This window comes from Candoia aspera, chromosome 1 (assembly GCF_035149785.1).
Source record: "Candoia aspera isolate rCanAsp1 chromosome 1, rCanAsp1.hap2, whole genome shotgun sequence".
In the NCBI taxonomy this organism is placed as follows: domain Eukaryota; kingdom Metazoa; phylum Chordata; class Lepidosauria; order Squamata; family Boidae; genus Candoia; species Candoia aspera.
In genome coordinates this window covers 192,559,876-192,583,841 of record NC_086153.1, presented here as the reverse complement: position 1 = coordinate 192,583,841, position 23,966 = coordinate 192,559,876, and the positions used below count along the sequence as shown (strand labels likewise).

The 23,966-nt window shown below is 41.3% G+C and overlaps 1 protein-coding gene and 1 pseudogene across 3 annotated transcripts in view; both read left to right on the top strand.

The window, feature by feature from the left end:
* The window catches only part of ITGA6 (integrin subunit alpha 6), a 66,158-nt gene that overhangs the window by 4,633 nt on the left and 37,559 nt on the right, over positions 1–23,966 (top strand). For all 3 annotated transcript variants that reach the window (XM_063318163.1, XM_063318161.1, XM_063318162.1), the window contains exons 2-4: positions 20,664–20,791; positions 21,600–21,679; positions 23,519–23,762. In XM_063318163.1, the coding sequence (XP_063174233.1) occupies positions 20,664–20,791; positions 21,600–21,679; positions 23,519–23,762 (452 nt within the window). The remainder of the gene's footprint in view (positions 1–20,663; positions 20,792–21,599; positions 21,680–23,518; positions 23,763–23,966) is intronic.
* LOC134507493 (mpv17-like protein 2) lies at positions 15,106–15,727 on the top strand (annotated as a pseudogene).

Genomic DNA, 23,966 nt, shown 5'->3' with positions numbered 1-23,966 from the left:
GACTATGGTGCACATGCTGTTAACTTCCAGGCTTAACTACTATAAGATGCTTTACTGGGGCTGCCTTTAAGTCCAGTTCCCCCTCCCCACCAGTGGGCAAGAAGATTTTTAAGGTCAGAGTTGCCACTAGCCATGATCCTGGAATCAAGGCTGCTGAAGGATCCAAAACCCAGGAGATTAGATTACTGAAAGAATAACATCATTGTCCTCACCCAGCAAGAGGAGAGCATTAGGGTGGGAAAGTTACAGTTGACATTTGTAAATCCATACACAATTCCTCTGACACCCATCTTGAATTTTGTGTAATACACTGAACTTACTAAATTTTGCTCTTTTGGTTTAGTTGTTGGCAGACAACAAATAGGCAAGGGGTTATTTTACAGAGAGACAACCTACATCAGGACAGACATCAACGGTCACCAGAAATCACCTTCTCCACAATGAAACTGGACTGTAGCATTTTAGCAAACGGTTTAAAACAGACAGGTACACCCCCAAGCATACACAGTGCTCCATCTGAATAGCCACGGCTGGACTTTGAAGTTTGTTTCACCCCTTCATCCTGATAGGAGAAACAAATGCATCTATTGTTGCTATTGTATCCGTTTCTCAGTGTTGATTCAATGAGGGATCAGTGGATGGAGGAAGGGTGATTTTCTTGGTGGAAAGAAAGCTGAAAAGGGGATGGAAGCGTATTCTTTTGCCTCCAATCTGAATGCAAACTCCTCAAATCAGAGCATCTCCAATCCTTTTAGGACCATCAAAAGATACTCAGGATTCATTTGGGGCTATGATAAAGAGACTGCCTACAGGTCTTTGAACTGTACTTTATTTTGCTTGTAAGCAACTATGAAGATTATTAATGGAAAAATCATGGTTTAAATCAATGAAAGCAAGTGGATTTGCATCAATATGCCCTCTGTTTCAAGAGTCTCTGGAATACTTACACTACCATTAGCAAATACCCAGTAATACTTAACAGCCAGCTGGGGATACATGAGTGATGAAGAACAGCTCACTGGGTTCTGATGAGTTGAGGTATGGTCTGATGTCTTTCCCAATCAGCTTCATTCTGCCACAGGGGAGGGTCAGCCTTGCTAATCAGAGTAGATACAGCATGGAACTAGACTAACATACAGCCTGATTTTACAAAAGACAGCTAAAATGTCTGGTGTATATTACCAAAATCTAGCTGGGTGAGGACAATGATGTTATTCTTTCAGTAATCTACCCTCCTGGGTTTGGGTCCTTCAGCAGCCTTGATTCCAGGATCAAGGCTAGTGGCAACTCTGACCTTAAAAAACGTCTTGTCTGTGAGGTTGAGATGGGTGAATGTCTATGTGTTAAGTTGGGCTGCAGAGGAAAAGTAGGGATCCTCTTGGTATACTGGCCCTATTTGGGATACTAGACCTGGTCTTTGGGCTAGTGTTGGAGTCCCCTCATCTGTTGGTATTGGGTGAGGCAACTTCAGTCTCCATGCCTTGGGGGCCATGGGAAAGCGCAGAAGTTCATGGCCTCTATGGTGACCATGGGTTTGTCCATGTTAGGCTCAACAAACTCAGCTGATTACACTTTGGATCTTGTCTTTGCCTCAGTTGATCTGGATCTGGATCTTACACTTAGCCCTTTGCGAAACCCAGTCACCACTTTCCCTCTGTTATTGTATTAGCAGGCTGTTGGCCTCTACCATGTTTAGGTTAGCAAGTGGATCTTCTATCTGGCAGCTCTGACCAGGTGATAAAATTGCTCACATTTGCTGAAGCCTTGACTCTCATGGGCAGATCTGATGTGATAATTGGAATGGTGTTTGGCTATGGTATCTGGGATGCCTTTTGGCCTGTGGATAGGGTACTCTTTAGAATGCCACGGTGGGCTGGATCCTTGCCTTTCTTTGCCCCAGTAGGCTGGAATAGGTACGTAGCTGGATGTAGAAAGTTGTCAATGTCTTACTTTGGGAAGGGGTGATGCCAACAGCCTTGAAAGAGACTATGGTGTGCTCCCCTTTAAAGAGGTCCTCTCTGGATCCAGATGTTTTGGACAATTGCTGCCCAGTATTTCCAACTGTTTCTTTTGGAGGGAAGGTTGTTGAGTCAGTGTGGGAAAACAACTACAGAGTGCCCTAGGAGTAGTAGAATATTGCCCCCACCTTTAGCCAGATTTGGGCTTGGACATTGGATGGGGATGGCACTGATCACTCTAGTCAGTGTTAGAGGACTGTGGTTCTCCTGGTCCTACTGGGCCCTTCAGTGGTCTTTGCTACCATTGATCACAGTATCAGTCTGGACCCTCTGTGATGGTTGGGGATTGGAGGCATTGTTTTACAGTGGTTCCGCTTCTTCCTCAATTGACAGTTCCAGTGGGAAGGAGAGCTGGGCCCAGTGGCTGCTCCTCTATGGGGTGTGCAAGGTTCCATCCTCTCTCCCCCCCCCCCCCGCCGCCTTTTAGCATGAATCCAAATGGATGAGGGCATCCAATGTTCAGGGCTGGTATTAGCAATATGCTGATGATACCCAGCTTTACCCACCTGGGCTGTGCTGGAAATGCTGTTGAAGTCCTCAACAGGCTGTAGGGGCCTTGATGGGATGGAACAGGCTAAAGTTGAACCCTGCAAAAGCAGAGGTGGCCACTAGGGAAGGAGGGAGGAAAAAGGACAAAACGAGTGTTGTGCTATTGCGATGCTTATTTAGTCATTTTGTCAAGGCTTGGAAATGCTGCTTTTCTACAGTAGCACCATTTCTCTGGAACAGTCCCCTTTGGAAATCAGACTTCACCTTGTCCTTCCAAAGTTGCTGAAAACAGAACTCTTCCAGGCAACATTTGTGGAATAGGAGAGGAATAGGTGCTTGGGTTTGGTGGTTGGATACTGCTGTTGTTACTGTTGTTTTGTGACGTTTATTGTATTTTTATTTGAATTTTTCTTGTGTAATGGGTAATCTGATCCTGGCCATTCAGGGCTTGAAAGACCAGTGTGTTAACATCGTTGTCTTACTGTGGATGTTTTGGCGTATGCGTTGGATGTTTTGACTTGTTGATGTATTTTATTGTTGTAAGTCACAGGGAGTCTGAGTAGATTTGATAATGCACAAGTTTAAATAAAAATCCGTATACGTGATGGTAGTCCTTTCAGGGAGCTGTCCTAATTAAGAGATCAGAAGACGAGGGCTTAGATGAAAATCTAGCTGTAGACTTCCTGTGAGAGGGAGGCTTCCATGTATTCCTAACTCCAGCTAGAACTCAACAAGTAACAGCTGTACTTGGTTACATCCATCCTCCATAGTGCTCTTTACGTAGGGTTGTCTTTAAAATAAGTCTCAAAATTTCACCTGGGACAGCATTCAGCTGCCAGAATGCTTGTGGGAGCCAGGCATTAAGATCATATGACAACTGATTTGTAACTGCACAGGTTGCCTATTCATTTCCTGACTCAATTTAACACACTGGTCTTTCAAGCCCTGAATGGCCAGGATCAGATTACTTGAAGGGATACCGGCAGCTTTAGAAATTGGCCAGGGATGAAGTTAGCTTCAGAAAATCTGGTGTTTTTTTTTTTTCCAAACAGGAACTGTCAGACTGGAAGGTATCAGAAACTAGTTCTGAGTCCCCAGTTTTACAACTACTTTCCCTAAAAGATACGAACACAGTGCTATCTTGGGGGGGTGGGGGAAAGACAGAAGAAAGCCGCTTTGCACAGGGATGCTGCTGGCATACAAGGCACCCTTGTGCAGAATTCCACTTAGTGCCCCCAAAAACATGTTTTTATATTTAAAATGTATTAAATATAATTATGTAACAAAAATTATGTGGGTACCTGATGGATCGCAGATAATGGTTTGGTCAGTGGTCTTGATGTCTGAGTGTGTATGTGTGAGGTCAGTGAGCCTGTGTTATTGCTATCATATGTCCTTCTCTCTCTCTCTCTCTCTCTCTCTTTTTGTACTTGCAGCTGGTGCCCTCCCTCATGCAGCAACCTTGTGGGGTACACAATTTGCACACAGGGTTGAGATGGCCCTGAGTTCATGCTATCACAGTGCAAGCATCGTGACGAAAGCCTAATATTAGTCTGAGTTTTGTGATAAAGTGATTCCTCTGCCTTTGACACTTCCAATTATTAGCAGGATTATTTTGTCCAGGAATATCAAATATTGTGAGCCCTATAAGGTAGATAAAACTAAGAATTTAGACCCATGCCATATGGGTCTAAAACTACTTTTATTGGAACAGCTGTAGTAACAGAATCTCGCAACTCTGAATGTACTTCCACTTTCCCTCACGTTATCATTTTGTGAATTAGGGAAGGGCTTGTCTGCGATGTTTACTCAAATCAGTTTCTTGGAAGGGTCTCAAGCCACACTTGCCTGATTGTTGCCTTGGTAGCGGCTTTTCCTCCTGTTCTTCAAGGCCATTCCCTAAATCCTCTACCGTATTAATGAAATCCAGCCTACTTAAGCATTGTTTTAAAAAAACCAGGAAGTTCCAAATCATCATTTGATTTGTACAATTAGTTTTAGAATTGGTGCCACTCAAATGTTGCATTCACAACCATATGCAGCAAGCCACGATGATGTTGAAATGACAACATGTATGCCATGATGTCATTGCACGAAAGTGTCAGAAGTATGTAAATCTTGTCATTTGAATCATAATGTCATGATGCTGGGTTGTCATGTGCACTCCCTTGTCCTTCTTGCAGACACCTGTAATCACAATTTGACTATTGGCCCTCTGCCCTTGTGCGCCATGGATCTCCTTGTGTATTCCTTAGGAAATTATTATCACAAACCATGGTTTGCTTCTGCACTGGAATTAAGGAATCACAATATTATATTTTCTACTAACAATCTCTTATTTGGCTTGGACATCTGGAAGGCTAGGTAATATGAGTTGGCAGATTAAACTATAACAGACTAGATTATTTGAACATGTAGTAAGGAAGAACGTAGAACACATGAAAGCATGCAAGTTCAAGGGTAACCACGTAAACGTGAGCCAGGTCCCAAAGGTTAAGTTGTATTTGAAACTGGCAATTTTTATGCTTTCTTTATTTTTTTTTTAAAGTCAGAGTATTGCCCTGTGATAATGATGTGGAAGTACATTGTTGGAATTTATTTTAATTGAGATGACTTCTGGAAAAAAACAAAACGAAAACAAAACCCTGAAGTGTATTTAAATTTTCCGTAGTGCTTCTCTCAATTTCATTTGGGTAAGGAATTGGCGGAGGCAGCCTGAGGCTAGCGTATGTAATATCAGTGTATTTCTTATTTTATTAGCACGTGTAAATCAGCTTTGTGCAGTTGGGTAAGTCTAAAGTGATGTTCTCACAGTATGAGAAAGTGTTTCTAAAAAATTATCTTGGAGATGCCTAGACAGAGGACAGATCCACGTACTTTGGGTTGGATCCAGAGTTAGCTGTGTGTAATAAGGTAAAGGTAAAGGTTTCCCTTGACGTGAAGTCCAGTCGTGTCCGACTCTAGGGGGCGGTGCTCATCTCCGTTTCTAAGCCTTAGAGCCGGCATTGTCCGTAGACACTTCCGGGTCATGTGGCCAGCATGACGACTCGGAATGCCGTTACCTTCCCGCCGAAGCGGTACCTATTGATCTACTCACATTTGCATGTTTTCGAACTGCTAGGTGAGCAGGAGCTGGGACGAGCAACGGGAGCTCACCCCGCCGCGCGGTTTCGAACCGCCGATCTTCCGATCGGCAGCTCAGCGGTTTAACCCACAGCACCACCGCGTCCCTGTGCTGTGTGTAATAGATCCATAGAAATTCATAGGAATTACTATTACATGACTAACTTCTATTGGTTTCAGTGATTCTACTCATGCGTGGCCTGACTGGAGTACTGTACCTAAAAATGTTGATCAGAGACCAGCTTTCTAAATACTTGGACATATAGATTGTCTCTGGTTCCCTGTTGCATGTCCACTGCATATCTCCTCTTTGTGCTATACATGATTGACTAAGGAATTGGAACTCACCACTAGTCCATGCATAAATTTGCTGCCCTACTCCTTATTTTTTTATTGTATATGTCTATACTGCTATTAGTAATGCTTTATTCCTGTCAAAGACCAAAACAATACAAATCAGAAAATTAATAAAATTTCTAAAACTGACAATACCAATAAACATTAATACTAGACAATCGACTATATGAATTGCACAGGCAAAATTCTGTATGTTTAGAGAAACTAAGTCATTCTGATCTGAACTGCAATATATGCCTACAGTTAAGCTGTAACTAAATAGTGGGCCCCGATCCATTAGTTGACATTCCAGTGTTGTCTTATAGAGTGTCATGTGGTTGGGCAGTACAGGATGTGGGCAAGTCAGCTCAGGAAGTGGGCAAGATATCATATGTATTATAATAGCTGCTACATGGTAAGTAGAAGCCGGCAATAGATCTAAGCCTATAGTTCTCTACCCAATTATTAATGCAAAACCCATGGAATTCAATTAACTTTACTTCTTAGCAGATTCTGTAGGATTGTATTGTTAAAAAAATTGTATAAGGTTGTTCAACATTTTACCCCTGCTCCCCCCAAAAAGAGAAAGACATATGAAGCCAGCTCTCTCTGTTGAAATTCCTCATTTGGCCTGACATTATATTGTTAGAATGCATATTGGGAAAGTTAGATGATTTTGTTTCATTTCAATTATAAAAGGTGGAGATTCAAGATTTTTGACAAAGTTCGAACAAGAGAGAAAAAAGAGCAAAAAATAAAACAGAACAGAGAAAAACAAAAAGCTCGGCAATGCAGTACTTTAGATCTGCTTTAGAAGAGGTGCTTTGGAATGTGTAGAAGTGTGAACGTCTGTGACTTTTTAAAGCAGTCAAGCCTTTTCCAGGATTGTGCTGCTGTTGTACAAACTGTGCAATCCTAGAAAATGAGATGGCTTTAATGAGTCATACACAGGTGCTGTGTTTGTGCTCCTGTGTGTTCTAAAATACCTTTTCCAAGCTGAACCTAAAGTATTGTACAACTCTATTGGTTTGCATAATTTTTTGTAAGGAACGCTGCAGACTTCCATAGGAGGGGAGAAAATAACTGAACATGTACTGCAGTCTTGCCTAATCTGTTCCCCTCAAAATATAAACTACAATTCCTGTTATTCCTAGCCAACAAGCCCACTGGGTAACATGGAATTGCACTGCAAAGCTGTGAATGGGAAAGCTTGTTGAGCAATAGTGCTCTTCAAATGTTTTGAACTTCATCTTTGAGCAGTTCTAGCCACCATGATCAACATGAAAGAATTATGTAAGTCCTGATCTAACAACATCTGAAGGGCATCATCTTTCCTATCCATGGTACTGACTGTGGACCATTCTTCTCAACCAGATACCTGCTAGAATGGTTGGACTACAACTTCTACCCCTATACTATCCACACAAAGACAAATCCACAAAATTGACTTGTGATTTTTTTCAGATTGATGTTGCTACTTACTGGAAAGATATAATGAGTTTAGAACACTTGTCCTTGGTTGGGAGAATCGAGTCCAGAATAGCTGTTGTGTTTTTTTCAACTTGCTGGGCAGACGCAGGCCCACAGAGACAGACGGGGAAATCTTTGCCTTAGAGCTAGAGACATGACACACAATTCTGTGTCTTTCTTAAACATTGCAAACCTTTTTTTCCCTTTTGTAGAGCTGCTAATTAATCATTCTTTTGTTTAAAAAGGTCGCTGCTTTCTTAAAACAAAGCTGTTCTAATAGGCACAGGTCTGAGCTGAGAATTTGAACTATAATGGAATACGGTCAAAGTCTTCTAAAAAGCCTTCTGCTGAGCTTGTGGGAAAAAGAAGGTTGATTTTGCCTCTTCCCCAACCCTGCACTGCCATGTTTTTTCTGTTTCTTTCTGTGTCCACTGTAGCTTGAAAATTAGAGGAGATCAGAAGGGTAGTATTAACTGGGTTTCACTTGTGCACCTTTGCAGCATTGAGGAAATTATGTTTGGATTTAAAACATTCTTTCTCTCTTTTATTGACAGCTAGCCCAGGATCTTAAGTGGGGTGTCGTTTGATACCCTTGAAAAAAGTATTGTTTGTGAATTTCTCCACAAACTGATTATACGGTCTTAAACCAGCCTTTCTTAACCTGATGCCCTCCTCTTATATTGTAAGTGCAACTCCCAGAATTCTTTAGCTATGTTGGCTGGAAATCTGAGTAACAACAATCCCAACAGAGTTGGAGGTCACCAAGTCGGGGAAGGTTCTCCTACACAAATGTGAGGATTGGAATGTACTGTAGCTCTCCTTTGGGCTTCACAGTGGTTCAAAACATGCCGACACGCCTTTTGAAACACATCTTTTAGCACAGAATATATTCAGAGGTAATGGCCATTCATTCAAAATGCAGTTATAAATATATCATTTATGAGGAAAAATACAAATATTTGTATGGTTTTTTTCCTCTTAACTTGCACAATAATGCAGAAATGAGATGGAATAGACTTATGAATTAACAATTGCAGAACTAACACGGACCACAACTCTCTAAGCATTCATTCATTAGCTTGCCTTTCCTTCCATCAGCTCAACACTCTCTCTTCCATTTCCCCCCTGCCCCAGTAATAAACACATGAAATTGATTGAAGTGAGAGTGGCTAGCCAAAAATCAGACAATTATTTTCATGGCTGAGGGTGGACTTGGCATCTGGCTTTTTCTGGCTAATTTATTCACCTGTTTGCTAGATAAAGTCTAAGAAATGACACTAAAATATAATAAAACAACAGGATGATGATGATGATGATGATGATGATCAAGCAGCCTGTTCATAATTAAGTGGAACATAAAACATAAACTGTGCTAAAGACTTGGTGAAGCACTGTGATTTTACTTGGCTCAAGTAAGGGTCCATCACCAAGAAGGTCATATCATTAAAAGATACTATATCTCACTTCTGAAGGACAATTTATGTGATGGACAGAAGCTCCTCAGATAGCCTAGCCAGGTCCAAAATCATTTAAGGCACTTAAGTTACCTTACTGGCACTCATGTTGTGTTTGCCACATGAGTTGGATTACCAGGTTGGCAAAAGCTGATCTAGAGTTTTGTGGATTTAAATTGACACTCAGCCTCCTCCTCCTCCTCCTCCTTCTTCAGCGAGAGCCCTGAGCAGAGCCCCCTAAACTGCCTCAAAGTTAGTACAGAAAAGTAATTACAAATTTCTTTCCTCTGTTGGGGGATGCCCTCCTAGCAATTCCAAGAGGAGATCTATGGGTAGTCCTCCCTGGGGCTTGTTCCCAGAAATGAATAGTATTAGTAGTGCAATCATAAATTATTTATTTGATTCACTGACTACCAAAATGTCTCAACAGCTTACAATAAAAATTAGCATAAAATATTAAAATGAAAGTTAAGATGATAGACTCTGGTGTGCCAATTGGGGATGAACTGTAATGCAGAGGAGTTAAGGGCTGCCATGATGCTATGACACACTATGACCAGGGATGCTATTTTTGTCTTTTGCTTCCGGGTGTGTGCGTGTGTTTGGTGTGAATAGGCAGGAGAATCCTTCAGGGACAGCCAATGTGCTTCAGTGGTTAAGGTGTTGGACTGGCACCAGAGAGACGTGGGTGGTAGATTACCCTCCGAAGCTCACTGGGTGGTCCTGTGGTATCTGCCCAGGCGGTTTGACCTGGCATGGCTGGCATGATCCAGATTCCATAGATTAAACAAGGCCATCTGTCAGGACCCCAGAAACACACCTTCTCTGTTAGCAGTGCCTGCCCTCTGGAAATCTAATGTCTTCTCCCTAGATTTGAATGGCCACCACCTTCTATTATTTTGAAAGGCCCTGAAGATGTGGGTCTTCACCCAGGCCTTTGGCAAGGAAGTTGGTGCCCCTTTTCTTCCTTTTCCTTGTTCCTATCCAAGGTTGTTTTCTCTGGCATCTCTGTTCCTTTATTTTGTGTTGTTTTTGTATTTTTGTGCTGTTTCTTGTTTTTAAATGTTTTTAACCATTCGTAAACCGCCCAGAGTTGCTGCAAGTTCGGCAGCATATAAATTTAATAAATTATTATTATTAAGCTAGTCATTCTCTCGCTGCCCAGCCTACCTCACAAGGTTGTCATTGTGGGGAAAAATGGAGGAATGCCAGGTATTCCACTTCTAGCTCCTGAATGAAAGGCAGGATAGGAATCTAACAAATAAATAAATAAATACATCTCACCCCTGAGCCCACACACACCTTAAACATGGCCCAAAATCCTGTTGCCACAATTCAGCAGGTCAATCTGAGGTGCTGGAAACATAACTGGTGGGATGCATGTGGCTCACAAGCCAGGAAATGCCTCCTCCCCTGCCCCCCTGCCCCCTTGGCTGTAGCAAGAAAACTGGTTTGTGATTTCCTTATAAATGTTACATCTTGTAAGGCTCAGAAAAGAGCAGAATGTTTGCTAGGCTGAGTTCCTGTGGTTCCTGCTCCCCCTCCTCAAGAAAAATAAAACATTACCATCCCACTTAAGGTGTTTGGCATCTTAAATGAGGAACTCTTATAAAAAGCTGCAGAGTGTGCCAAATTCCAAACCCACCCTCTTTCTTCCCTGCTAAAAATCTAGCCAGTGGCTCCACCAGGCATTCTTTACCCCCTTGCAAGGCAATTATGTGGGACGGTTTCTCACAGAAGTAGCCAAAGCCTTGCCGGAGTTGAAACGAAATGGGTTCCCTGAGCCCCAAAGCAGATTGCATGTTGGAGAAGGGGACATTGTTCCCAAACTAGTCAAGCCGATGCCAAAAAGAAGCAGAATAAAAATGAGGCTCAGTAAAAGACAGCTACGTTAAAGCATGAATTCCTTTTAACTTTGGTTTTTGTGTCAATCATTCAGCTATATTTCTTGACTTGTCACAGAATATTCCATTATGTCTGATAATTACAGAGGTGTCTTTCTATGGCTTTCTATGGGAATTTTTAAAATTCTGGAATAGATGTGATAAGGACCATACTGTGGAGCTGCTGTGAGATGTTGTCTGTTCATGTGGGTGTAGAGGCTGCTGAGCTGAGTAAGGATTTATCCCATGGGGGTGGGGGGAAGAAACCAGCTTACAAAGAATTTGTTCCATATGAGATTGTTCAGTGAAGAGGCACTACTTTGATTATGCCTCCTGTGGCTTTTGACAGCATGCTTTTCCACAGAATTAACTGCAAACGTTCCTTTCCTCTGACAGTGGGATTTTCTTCTTTAATCTCTCTTGCCCCAAGTTGACTTCCTCAAGGGGACATTAATGAAAAATTTTCATCGGCCACATGAAGTGAGAGATGGCTGGTGAGGTAGTTAGGTGGGTAGCTATGAATCAAAGGATGAATCTATTGGTCAACAGGTGACATTTCTTGTAAATGTCTGGCACTCAAGCTTACTAGTCTTATGGCCCATCTGTAATAAGTTTGGAAACACTTCATTAGTCTGATTTCATTCCCAGACCTGTTAGATCAATTTTCCCCATGTTGGCTAAGAATTCTGGAAAGTGTAATTCAGGGGCATACAACTTTCAGCCTCCCATAAAGCTTTGGGTGTAGTCTCTGGAGCCACCCTAGAAGTTGCCATTGAGTTGTAATTTTTAGAGTCACCAAAGAGAAGAGACTGAATACATGGGAATAATCACATTAATTCTATTTAATTAATAACACTTACTTCTAGTTTGATCACATTTAGTTAATTAGTCTTCTTTGTCACTTCTTTGTCCTGTCCTGTTTCAAGTGTACAGCCCCCAGCATGCTATTCAAAAGCCAAGAGTAGCCCCAGATCTGAGCAAAGGTTGTGCACATCTGTTTGCATCCTAACATATCTGGAGAAGTGCCAGGACAGATAGTACATCGCTGGAGTTCATATCCCTTATCAGAGATGAATATTCCAGCAGCTGACGATGGAAAGCATCATTTACTGTCCAGGATGAAAGATAACCTGTTATCTATACCAGTTATTCCTATCCTTGTCTGAAAGCGTCAGTGCATGCCCATCATTGCTTGAATGTCTTGTGTGAAAATTTCCAATTTGTTCTGAAGTCCTCTGCTACGGAAGTATCATGGATAATCAGATGAATCGAACAATGAAATGTATATATCCTTTTTGTACGTCAGTTGAATCATGCTTTGTTTCCAGGAAAACTTTCCTATATGGAGACAACTTGGATTTCCTTTTTTTAAAAAAGAATTTTATTAAGTTTCAAGACAAGGATAAAAGCTACGAAAAAACAAAAAAACCACAAAAAAAAGAAAAACTAAAGAAGTGTGAAACACAAGAGAAAAAAGAGGCAACTCTGATTTCCTGACACTACTGACAAATAGCAAGGACTGTTTTCTTCCCATATGCCCTTTCTGTGAACATTCCAGAAATAATCTGCATAATTCCTGAAGGTTAAGTGTTGGAAGATGCCGGTACTAAGTTGCATTCTTTGTGCAACGGTGTAATGACACACAGGTCACTTAAACTTTATTATGACTTGCATGGATGCTGCTGAATAGCGTTTATTGTGGTCCAAAATATCTTCCTGTTTGCCATTAGTTGAAACAGACCTCTTATGGGCATTTCTGCTTAATGAGGAAGGCTGGGATAGAGAATTTTGCAACATACTTCTGGCTAAACAAAGGGGATTATAGCATATTAATACATAAGACACACTTTAAGAACATAAGCAGCGCCCTGCTGGATTGGACCCCTGGCCCATCTAGTTCAGCAAACTGTTCTCATGATGGTCAAGCAACTGTATGAGGTAGCCCACTACTCTCCCTGCAGACATTGCTGAACTACAACCTTCCAGTCACTCTGGCCGGCAGGGCAGTGGTGGGAGATGTAGTTCAGCAACATCTGGAAAGCCATCAATTTGCTCATCCCTGAAATTAATTTGTTCACCAGCATTGGTCAGGTCTTAAAAACCGTTTTCTTTAAATGAATCACAAGCAAGTGCATACATTTTTGAATTGCCCTACACATTTTCCTTGAGATAAACCCATTCAATTTGACACGCTCACACACTGTCTGGGTGGGTTGGAATTCAAAAGGAAATACATATTTGTCTGGGAAACACCCAAACCTGGCAGCCAGCTGCTCTTAGCATGCTTAAAAATAACATACGATAAATTTCACCTTGATTCCTTTGTTGTTTTCTTAAAAAAACAACCCTGTAACAAGAAGCTTGTAAACATTTTTCTCTTTGTACTTTTTTTTGTAAAAGGAAAAAAAAGTTTATATATTTTATGGTAGTGACAGCCACTGACTATTTTGGTACATTGCTTTTATTCCAGTCATGTGTACACTTACTAGGAAATAAATCTTGCCGGGAATGTACTCTTAGAGAAATTAACTTTCAAGGGGACATATCTGAAAAGAAGTTGAGGATTTCCTTTAAAAGGAAACGAAGAGGTGAATGTCATTAAAGTCAAGATGAGCAGGATAAATAAAAAGGAAGCATTTAGTCTGACAGAGGCAATTGTGCATTGTTCTGCATCATAATATGGCTGATTAATTTGATTTTGGCTTAGTGTGATGTGCGAAATTGGGTCGGAGTTCAATAAATAATCATTATTTGCTTTGGGGCATTAAACCAACAGGAAACCACTCCAAATGTGGCATACCATGAAATGCAGATGGGGATGCACAATTCTACAGCCTATCCACAGAGCTGCTGAATAAGAGCAGCTAAAACAAGAAAAACAAACCAGGAATTGACCAAGTCCTGATGACTTTATTTCCCCATGAGTCCGATTTATTTGTTTGTAGCTTGTTCAACAAGCTGTATATACCACAAATTATGGCATGACATGATATGTAAATGCAGTACAAGTGTTTAATTTAATTAAATGAATTTAAGTAAATTTAAGTAAATTAATTTACTTTAATTCATTGCCCTAAGCCAGGGTTTCTCAGCCGGGGTTCTGTAGAACTCCAGGGTTCCGCGTGAGGTCACTAGGGGTTCCCTGGAAGATCACAATTTATTTTAAAAAAGCAGAGACAAAAACTGAACAAAACCCCTCCAACCTCCAACACTGGGTTGGCCCGCCAGAGTGTGTGCGGACCCCAGGCGGGGGCGGGGATTGTGCATGTGTGTGCAAGCGGGGAGGTGAGCAAAGCGCAAGCAGAGGAGGGAGGAGGTTAGGAGGGAGGAGCAGCAGGTGGTGAGAGAGCGTGCACAAGAGAGACATGCCGCTGGGACCTCTGTGCCAGGGAGCTCCTTGCCGGCACGCGCCTGCCTTTCTGCCCCTCTCAGCAGCCTGGCCCAGGGGTGGGCTCTGTCGGGGAGAGTGCAGGAGATCTGGGGCTGGTCTGGCCTGGGAACCAGTGGCAGCAGGAGCCACCCACAAAGGTAGCGGGTGGGGGAATGGAAAAGGTGGTGGTGGTGGTGGTGAAGGCTTTGGCATCAGGGTGCCAAGATTTCAGGAAAGGCTGAGGAATCCAAATATGAAGGCGAGGGGTGTTGGGGGTTGCAAGGTGTCAGCCCCCCTCTAGTTTGCAAAGGGGTCCTTGGGAGGGGAGGCAGAAGGGAGGGACAAGAAAGGAGAAACTGGATTTGGGGAACAAGGTGCTGGTGGTGCAGGGAGAGGGGAGGGGGCCAGCTGACCCGATTCAGTATGCCAGTGTCATCTGCGTCCCTGCGATGCATTTTGCAGTTATTCATGACAGTTTGATATATTGCTCAAAAACTGTACACACACTTAAGTAGCCCAGAATAGCCCCCAAAATGTGCTTCATATGTAGCATAAGAACAATTGTTCAGGACTATTAGGTATGTTGCCGCCTTGAGTTATTTATAAAAATAATAAAGGCAAGATAGAAAGAAAGAAAGAAAGAAAGAAAGAAAGAAAGAAAGAAAGAAAGAAAGAAAGAAAGAAAGAAAGAAAGAACCTGTTCAGTTGATGTGATTTATTTGCTACATTAAGTGCAAGATGTTGAAGATCAGCAGTGACATCACAATAAGGCATCAGAGTAAAATTCTTCACTAGAATATTGTGAGGTATTTCCTGTGCCTAATCTTACATGCTAGTTTTAAGTTGATTTTTCTTCTGATCTTTACCATGAATTATCTACTTCCATAATCTCTACAAAGCTACCATAAAGTAGTTTCTGAAGACACAGCACTCTCAGTCTGGGAAAAGAAGAAGATGAAGCATCAAGAAAAATGTGCTCATCATAGTTATCTGAGCTAGATGTATTTAATTCAGAGCAACAAGAAAGTGAGATGCGTTCCCGTATTCTCCGACAGTTGGTCAGGCTGGCACAAAGGCATGCCCCACTTTTTCGTGGCCGCAGCCTTATCATTGTCAACACGGCTAGCTCTGGACTCTTACTAGGAGGTGCAGATATAATCCAGCAGGCTTTGGAGCAGAGGAAAAAGCAAACACAGCGGTGGGATATTGACCGTACATGTCACATGTTTGTCACTGGATGTAGCATGGGGCCGCTCCTGCATTATTGGTATTTGTGGATAGACAAAATAATCCCAGGCAAAGGAGTTCAGCGTCTGAAGCTTGTCGTCATGAAGGTAGCAATTGACCAGGCCTTTGCTCCATTTTTCAGAGGTTGGTATTTCATAATCAGGGCGCTGCTTCAAGGCCTAGTTTGATGAATTTAGGGATAAATTCTGGGACTATTATCTGGCAGAGCTCACTGTTTGGCCAGGAGCTCAGCTGCTAAATTTTCTGTATCTCCCCTCTCAATACCGAGTGCTTTTTGTGAACATCGTGACTTTGGGATGGAATGTCTACCTTTCATATCTGAAACACCGAAGTTGAGGACTTCAAAGACTTGGAAGCAGACAAACCAAAGAGGAAACTCTTTCTTTAAAAATGATTGCACTAGGTAAAATATATATACATATTTGATGCATTTTCAATAGGATTGTACAGGCAGTCCTTGCTTAAGGACCATTCATTTAGCAACAGTTTGGACTTACAACGGTGCTGAGAAAACCGACTTACGATTGGTCCTCGGACTTATGATCATTGCAGCGTCCCCGCAGTCACATGATCACAATTCAGGCACTTGGCAACCAGTTCGCATTTATGGCTGCTGTAGTGTCCCATGGTCATGTAATCACTATTTTCAACCTTCATAGCTGGCTTCCGGCAAGCAAAATCAATAGGGATTCACTTAACGAACGCTGCAAAACAGACCATAAAATTGGGTCAGATTCGCTTAATGATCACTTTGCTTAGCAACCAAACTTCCAGTCCCAATTGTGGTCATTAAGAGAGGACTACCTGTATTTTGTTCCTCTTATCCTTGTAAAGGTTAAGCTAGATAAAATAATGTTTTATCACACTAGTTTCCTGAATAAACCTGTTTATTTAATGAGCACTGAGGCATTTATTGCATTAACCTAGTCTAAAAGAAAGCAAAGGATCAATTTTATTTATTTATTTTAAAGTACATATACATCATTTTTCAACGATAAGCACACTCTAAAAATCCTTAAAAATGATACAGTTTAATACAGATCAGATGCAAACAAATTTAGTCTATTCGCAGGTTGATCTCCAGCTGACTTGGAAATGTTTCATCTGAAGATAAGGTAGGGTGACAGCTTCCAGTTTGAAATGGCTTTTAAAGAAGATTAGACTATTAGATGTTTTCACAGAGAACTAAATGATTCTTAGCCTAAGATTGTTAAATAAAATAGGCATATTTAGAGGACGCAGTTAAGTTACAGCTGAAGGCCAGTTACAAGTGAATGTTAGAAAAAACTTCCTGACGGTAAGACCAGTTTGACAGTGGAACTGTCAGCCCTCCCAGGCAGACCAGACAGGAAACACGACCGGATGAGCTACTTCTACTTTATTGTAAGGCTACATTAACAGAATCTTGCAGGTCTGAAAGTACAACTCTCCCACCCTACCTTTTTACCGCCTGATCAGTTAGGGTGGATCCTTTCTGAGTTTCTTTCTGTGCCCGTTATGCAGTTGTGGGCTCCTTCCCCTTTTATGTGATTGTTCCCTAGGCAGCATCTCTTCCCCTCGCCTCTCAAGGTCATTTCCACATACCATTACAGGAACCAATTATCTTTTATTGACTGGGTGTGTTCAAGCAGAGACTAAACAGCCATCTGTCTGGGATGGTTTTATTTGGATTCCTGCACTGAGCAAGTGGCCCCTTCCAGCTCTCTGATTCTCTGCATATCAGGGAGTGATGAGGCTTCCATGCAGGTCAGATGATCCTGTTCTCTTGGGGATAAATTGAAGGACTAGATGATGGATGTTCAAGTACCAGGAGTACCCCAGAGGACCAGGAACCCCAGTTTTGATATTGTGACTCTTTGGAGCAGCTGAATATTTATCTGTCCACCAATCTGTCCATCTGTCTATCAAATGTATATGGTTGCGCATCTAAGCAGCGGAACTGGAATATATGAATATATAGGGATCAGCACTCTCTGCTTCAGGGTTTCTTAACCAGGATTCCATGGAACCCGAGGGTTCCAAGAGAGGTCACTAGGGGTTCTCTGGGGGAATCACAATTTATTTAAAAAATTATTTCAAATTCGGACAACTTCACATTAAAGAGGTAAGTATCATTCTTTATTTTTAGTTTAAGAACACTGTTAATGCATATAGACAGGCCTACACGTGAAACGAATATATTCATTTTGTCACTTCTGGCCTGTATTTGAGCCTGAATGTGCAGGGGTTCCCCAAGGCCTGAAAAATATTGCAAGGGCTCCTCTCAGGTCAAAAGGCTGAGAAAGGCTGCTCTACCCTGATTAGCCCCTTATCTCGATGACTGGAGAAGGACTTTGGAACATTTAGCATGCAAAGCATATACTTTTCTGCTAAGCTAAGAGTCGTTTCTTGACTGAAACTACATTCTCAAGGGACTACAGACCCCAAAGAGGAGCAGAGTACTACAGGTGGATGGATTTCATTCATGCCTTCCTAAAGCACTTTTCAGACACTTTGCTGAGGTGTGCAAATATAAAAATCCTACATGCTCTGATAAGGTCCTATCAGTGATAGTTTTGTAGCAAAGTGGACTTATAATTTGTTTTTGGTTCCTCTGTAGTGTGTGTGTACTATATGCATACACAGATATTGTCCGTGTATTTTCTGTTTTAAGTACTGTACATTTTAGCCCCTAAGCCACCCTGCTTCTTTCCTGCAGATTCTAACATTTAGGGATGGATTTCATTCAGATTTTAACCCTTCAGCCCTCTGCAGTCCTGTGTGTGAGAACATTCGTATGTGACGACCTCGTCAGCTTTACCCATGCAAATTTCTTGCCCTATCCTTTTTGTCTGGCAAAACTCACACCGTTTCATGTCAGTTCCACTAGTGTGTATTCCTCTTTGCTGTCTCTTGGTGCTGACCAGGTCAACAAAAACCATGTCCATTGTAGTGATTCTGGGAAATGTTCACCCTTCTGTCCTGCTTGCTTGTCACTTTGCTGGAGCTTGGTTATAGGGAAAGAAAGCATGAAAGGACCAATTGTTTCTACTTCTTAAAACATGCAAACTTTTTTTTAAATTAATGTGTGTATACCATTTATGCTCATTGTGCCATGTCTTATGAGAATTGCTTCTTATTTAGTAGCCTGATCATATATATATATATCACATAAGCATTGTTTTCATGATTTTTCCCCCCTCTCTAAACTGAATATTTTTCTGTGACTGTATAAGAGATAAACAAGATGGAAAAGTAACACAGTAGGTAAAAAAAAAAAACACCTTAATGGATACCACCAGCATGTCTAGCATGAAGTAATTTAACAATTTGCAGGCCAACAGGTTCTTACAACATAATAAAAGCCCAGAGTTCCTTAATGATATGAGGAGATGGGACAAGGCATTTGCTATGTCTGAAAAGACAGCAAAATGATGATTAATTTAGAGGCCTTTAATGTGTGGTTTTCTCATCTGGTGAAAAGCCAATGATTTTAAAGTACAGGTTTCATAGAAATGATCCTGGCTTTACTTGGAGTTGCATATATATCATTTGGGAAGATTTCTGAACTATCTGAGTAGGATGAAATGAAATGAAATGACACGGCACGACATGACACGATGCACAGGGCCTGATGCAGATGTATCACATATTCAGCCATTAATAGTTGTAGCTATTGTTTTAACTGTTTTTCTCTCAACCTATCTCCTACCCTGTGGATTTACTACATTGCTTTTAATCATGAGGTACATTTATATGTGTGGTTATCTATTTGCATTAATGGTAGCATTAAGATGTACTTTAGGCCTGGATGTCACCTAGCATTACTGTACATTAGGAATACTAACTATGGTTTGTTAAACAGGCTATAATCTTCAAGTCTGTATGTAATATTAAACCATAATAGATAAATGCACATATTATACCAAGTTAAAAGCAAAAAAAAAAGAATTCTAATCAGTGTTAGCCCTTGTTCACTGCTGCCACACGTAGCAGCAAATCATGGTAAGGGGTAGCAGAACTTTTTCTCAAGAAGAAGGATGGGGCTGAGTTAAGAATGGCAAGTTCCCACAATCTACTGTAAATTTCAACTTGTTAGCCATGGCTAGTGTTTAAAATAATTCCAGAGCTCCATTTGAAGGGATAAAGGGTATTGTTTAAAGTTTTCCCCTTTTCTCACCTGCTTTTGATTCACATTTTCAGTATTTTTGTTAGTTAGAAATGCGTATTTCATCCAATGTAGCCAGAGGTTAATACATAAAAATGAAGTGAAAAGGAACACTCTGGATATTCCATAACAAAACTGTTACTTTCTCAGTGAACTCATGCAGGGGAACAGAGGGGATATTGGCTGGCAACGTTTTTCTCACTCTAAAATGGCTGAACTCTGTGATATCTCTAATAATATTTATTTTTTGAGTATCCCATTTCAAAAACAAACAAACAAAAAAGCAGAGTGACATAATACAGATCAGGTTATAAATCTATATGGTGTTGAAGCAAAGCTTGAAAGACATGTACTATTTTAAGTGATACATGGCCTGAAGTCCCAGAATTACTTAATTCCTGAAGGAATTTCTGCATATTCTTGGCAAACTGAGGACACTGAAATTGTAGGGGGAATGAGCATCTCTTCTGATGGGATCTATAGATCTTGGAACATACGAGACAGGCCTTCTCAGTGGCAGCACCTGCCCTGTGGAACAGCATCTCCCCAAAGATATGGACGACCCTGGCTATTTCCCACCTGCTTCTAACCTTGTTAGCCTTTTCCAAGGCATTGAAGACCTGGCTGTTTCCCCAGCCATTGGGGTTAGGTGGGTAGATGAGCATGCAGATGGTGGACGGGATCACCTGTTTATCCGTGGGTGCTGTGGGTTATATTTGGTGGGTTTGTCTGTTTTAATCTTGTAAGCTGCCCAGGGTAACTTGTGTGAGATGGGGGCTCTATAAATCAGGCAAAGAAGAGCTAAGTTGAAATCCTTGAGGCAAGGAGTGGAATTGGTCTTCTCTATAAAATTTATGCATGCAGCTGGTGCAAAACCATATCTAAACAAGAAACTAAGATAAGCTAAGAAATGCCATTTTTCCCCCCAAAACAGAAGAAATGTTTCTTTGTAGGGGATTGGGAGGAAGGGATATAACACTGATACCAGGTCCAGAGAGATAATGATGGGGCACTATGTGCGTACGCGGGTGTGATGTTTACAAGTGTGTGAGCCGATACCTGATGTTTATTTGCATCCACAGCTGTCTGTTCCTCATTACATTCTTTCTAGTTTTCTCTCCACAGTTTGCTGGTTGGTGCACCTCGACAAAAGGCTTTCCCATCACAGCAAGCCAATAGGACTGGAGGGTTGTTCAGCTGTGACATCACAACTCCAGATCTACCATGCACACGCATCAAATTTGATGAGACAGGTGAGCTAGCTAAAAAACAGCTAGACCTTTGGTTTTTTTTTAGGCACAGTAAAAATATTTATTTAGTAACCTATTGGAAGAATCCAATTTGGCAGTTTTAATTTATGTGTTATTTTTTAATTATAGCTTTTAAAGGTGGATATAATCCCCTGTCTGGTTTTGCAGCTTCCATTAATTTTTTTACATGGTTTTTGCATGTATGAGTCTTGCTCTTTCAAAGACTACATGTATGTAGTTCAGACATGATAGAGGAGTCAATTTCATAGATGCTTCAAAAAATACATAGTCCCATCAAAACTGGTGCCCTGCATATATATCGGTGTTATGGCAATTCCCTGACTGCCAGTTGTTAAGTGGCAAAACAGCATATGCTGTGGGTATGTACCAACAGAGTCAAAGAATTTCTGAGTTTTCTAGACTTACACGGATTCCCAAGAGCAGAATGAGCATGTTCAATGAACACTGAATCCTGATTGATTGTTGTGGTGGAATGGGAGCGATACCTAACAAACAGGAAGAAGAGTGGAATGAAGAGATGGAATCTGAGAAAAGAACACTTCATGCTTTGCTACTTTGATATATGTCTCATCACACGTCTCATACTGTAAAGATCTCCCCATACTAAACACAGTGTCGATCAGTGAAAACTTTGTACTGATACTGTAGACAAACAGTGCCATCTAAAGTCTGTTTCAGGTACAAATGATATTATTCACTGAATTCATAGTTAAAATAATAATTTGCATGTAACTCGGCAGATACTGCTCTAAAAAAAGTGGATGAAACCTATTTTGCAATGATTTTTTAGATGATCCAACAAAAGAAAGCAAAGAAGATCAGTGGATGGGTGTAACTGTCCGAAGTCAGGGGCCTGGTGGAAAAGTTGTGGTAAGTTTTCAGGAGGTTCTCTGAGCCTCAACATTACTGGGTTTTTTGACATTTGGGTAAATCACGACTGAAGGTTTAAGATTACTTTGATTTTACAGGTACAGGTAGTCCTTGCTTAATGACCCTAATTGGGACTGGCAACTCCATCACTAAGTGAATTGGCTGTTAAGAGAAACATTACGTGACTGCACTGACTTACAACGGCAGTTCCAGCAATCCCGGTTGCGTTGTTAAGCAAATCACCCATGGTCATTAAGCAAGACAACTTGCAACCTCTGCTGGCTTCCCCATTGACTTTGTTGGAAGCTGGCTGGGAAGGTCACAAATGGCAATCATGTGACCACAGGATGCTGCAACCATCATAAATGTGCCTGAATCGCGCTCACGTGTCCATGGGGATGCTGCGACGGCTGTAAAGGCAAGGACTGGTCGTAAGTCATTTTTTCAGTGCCATCGTAACTTCAAACAGTCGCTAAACGAATGGACATTAATCAAGGACTACCTGTAGTCCTCATTTAGTGACTGCCTTGTACAGCAACCATTTGCAGTTATGATGGTGATGAAAAGTAACTTCGTGACCAGTCTTCACATTTATGACCTTTGCAGGTCTGTAATGCAAAGGAAAGCTGAAATAAGATCATAAGTATAGTCATGGTTTCACTTAGTGACCGCTTTGCATAACAATCAAGTTGCTGGACCCAATTGTGGTTGCTAAACAAGGATTATCTGTACTATTTTGGTGACAGAGATGGGCAACCTACAGGAGATGGGCAACACAAGGAGACATATTTCCAAACCTTTTTTTCCTATTTTTTGCAGCTCCCCAAAATGGGTCTGCTAAATCAGTGTTTCTCAGCCTTGGAAACTAAGATGTGTGGACTTTGACTCCAGAATTTCCCAGCCAGAATTCTGGGAGTCATCCACACATCTTAAAGTTGCCAAGGTTGAGAAACACCGTGCTCAAGGTTGGCACCAAGCTATGAAGCAACATAGGAATGACTTCCCAGTTTTTAAGGAGAAAAAAACTAAAAGTAGGTGTTTGAAGGTTCAACCCATCAAAAATCTGTAGTCCTCCCAGCATCCCTGGAGTCTTGATTCCCCACCTCTATAACATCAGCATGAAACTCTACTGCACAAAAGCTCTCAAAAACAAAGGAAAGAAGTATAGTTCTGGCCTCCAGACAACTGTTTAATCACTGTTACCTCTAGGATTGAAGTCGTGCTGTTCTGCTATTTGGTTTTCTTTGTAATATTTAGGACTGTACAAATCTTTTCTTTTTGAATTGTGGAGTGAAGTGAAGTGACACCACGCCTGCATGTGTGGAGACAGCCAGGGGCAGCTTCCAAAGCGGTCACAAGCTTGGAAAAAGATCTGTCTGCTTGGGTGATTTGAAAAGAGGTGTTTTGCATGCTTTCCTATGCATTCTGCAACCTCTCTTTCAAAAGATTTGCCGAGTCCTGTTCATTTGAGATAGGAAGTGGTCTTGAGTTGTCTCTTATATCTTATTTGTGGACTTTACATCACAAGGCACATGGATATATATACCACAAATAAATAAATAAATAAAATAAAAATAATAGAATTAACAAAACAAAACAAACTATTCCAAGGATGCAGTTAACAGGGCCTGCTTTTGAATAAGTATGCATAAGTTTAGAAGTGCACCGTTACATTTTATAAGTAAAGCCACACTTAAAATGCACTTCAGTTTGGTTAAAGCAAAGGGACGCTTATATATAGAACTTCTGTGCGGAGTTAATTGTTTGTAAATTCAGCCCTGATCATTTGTAGAGGAGGCAGATCTGTTGGCCAATCAATTTGTTTTCAATACCTTGCAGACCTGTGCACATCGCTATGAGAAAAGGTATTATGTCAACACTGAACAAGAAACCCGAGACATCATTGGGAGGTGCTACGTGCTGAATCAGGATCTTTCCAGTGATAGCGGGGATTGGAGTTTCTGCAACGGTCGATTGAGAGGCCATGAGAAATTTGGCTCCTGCCAGCAAGGTGTTGCTGCCATGTTTACCAGAGATGATCATTACATTGTATTTGGCGCACCAGGGACCTATAACTGGAAAGGTAGAGCCTCTTTATGTTCCTGTCATTCCTATTGCCTATTTCCAGATTATATATCCTGTGTCTACAAAATAATAACCACTGCCAGATACTATTATATGCTTTGCAAACTCTTTTATGCTATCTGCCCCAGAACTGAACAACAACAAAACAAGTTTCTGGTAGACTGCTCTTAAACATAGTGGTTGAACTGGGGAAGGCTGTGAC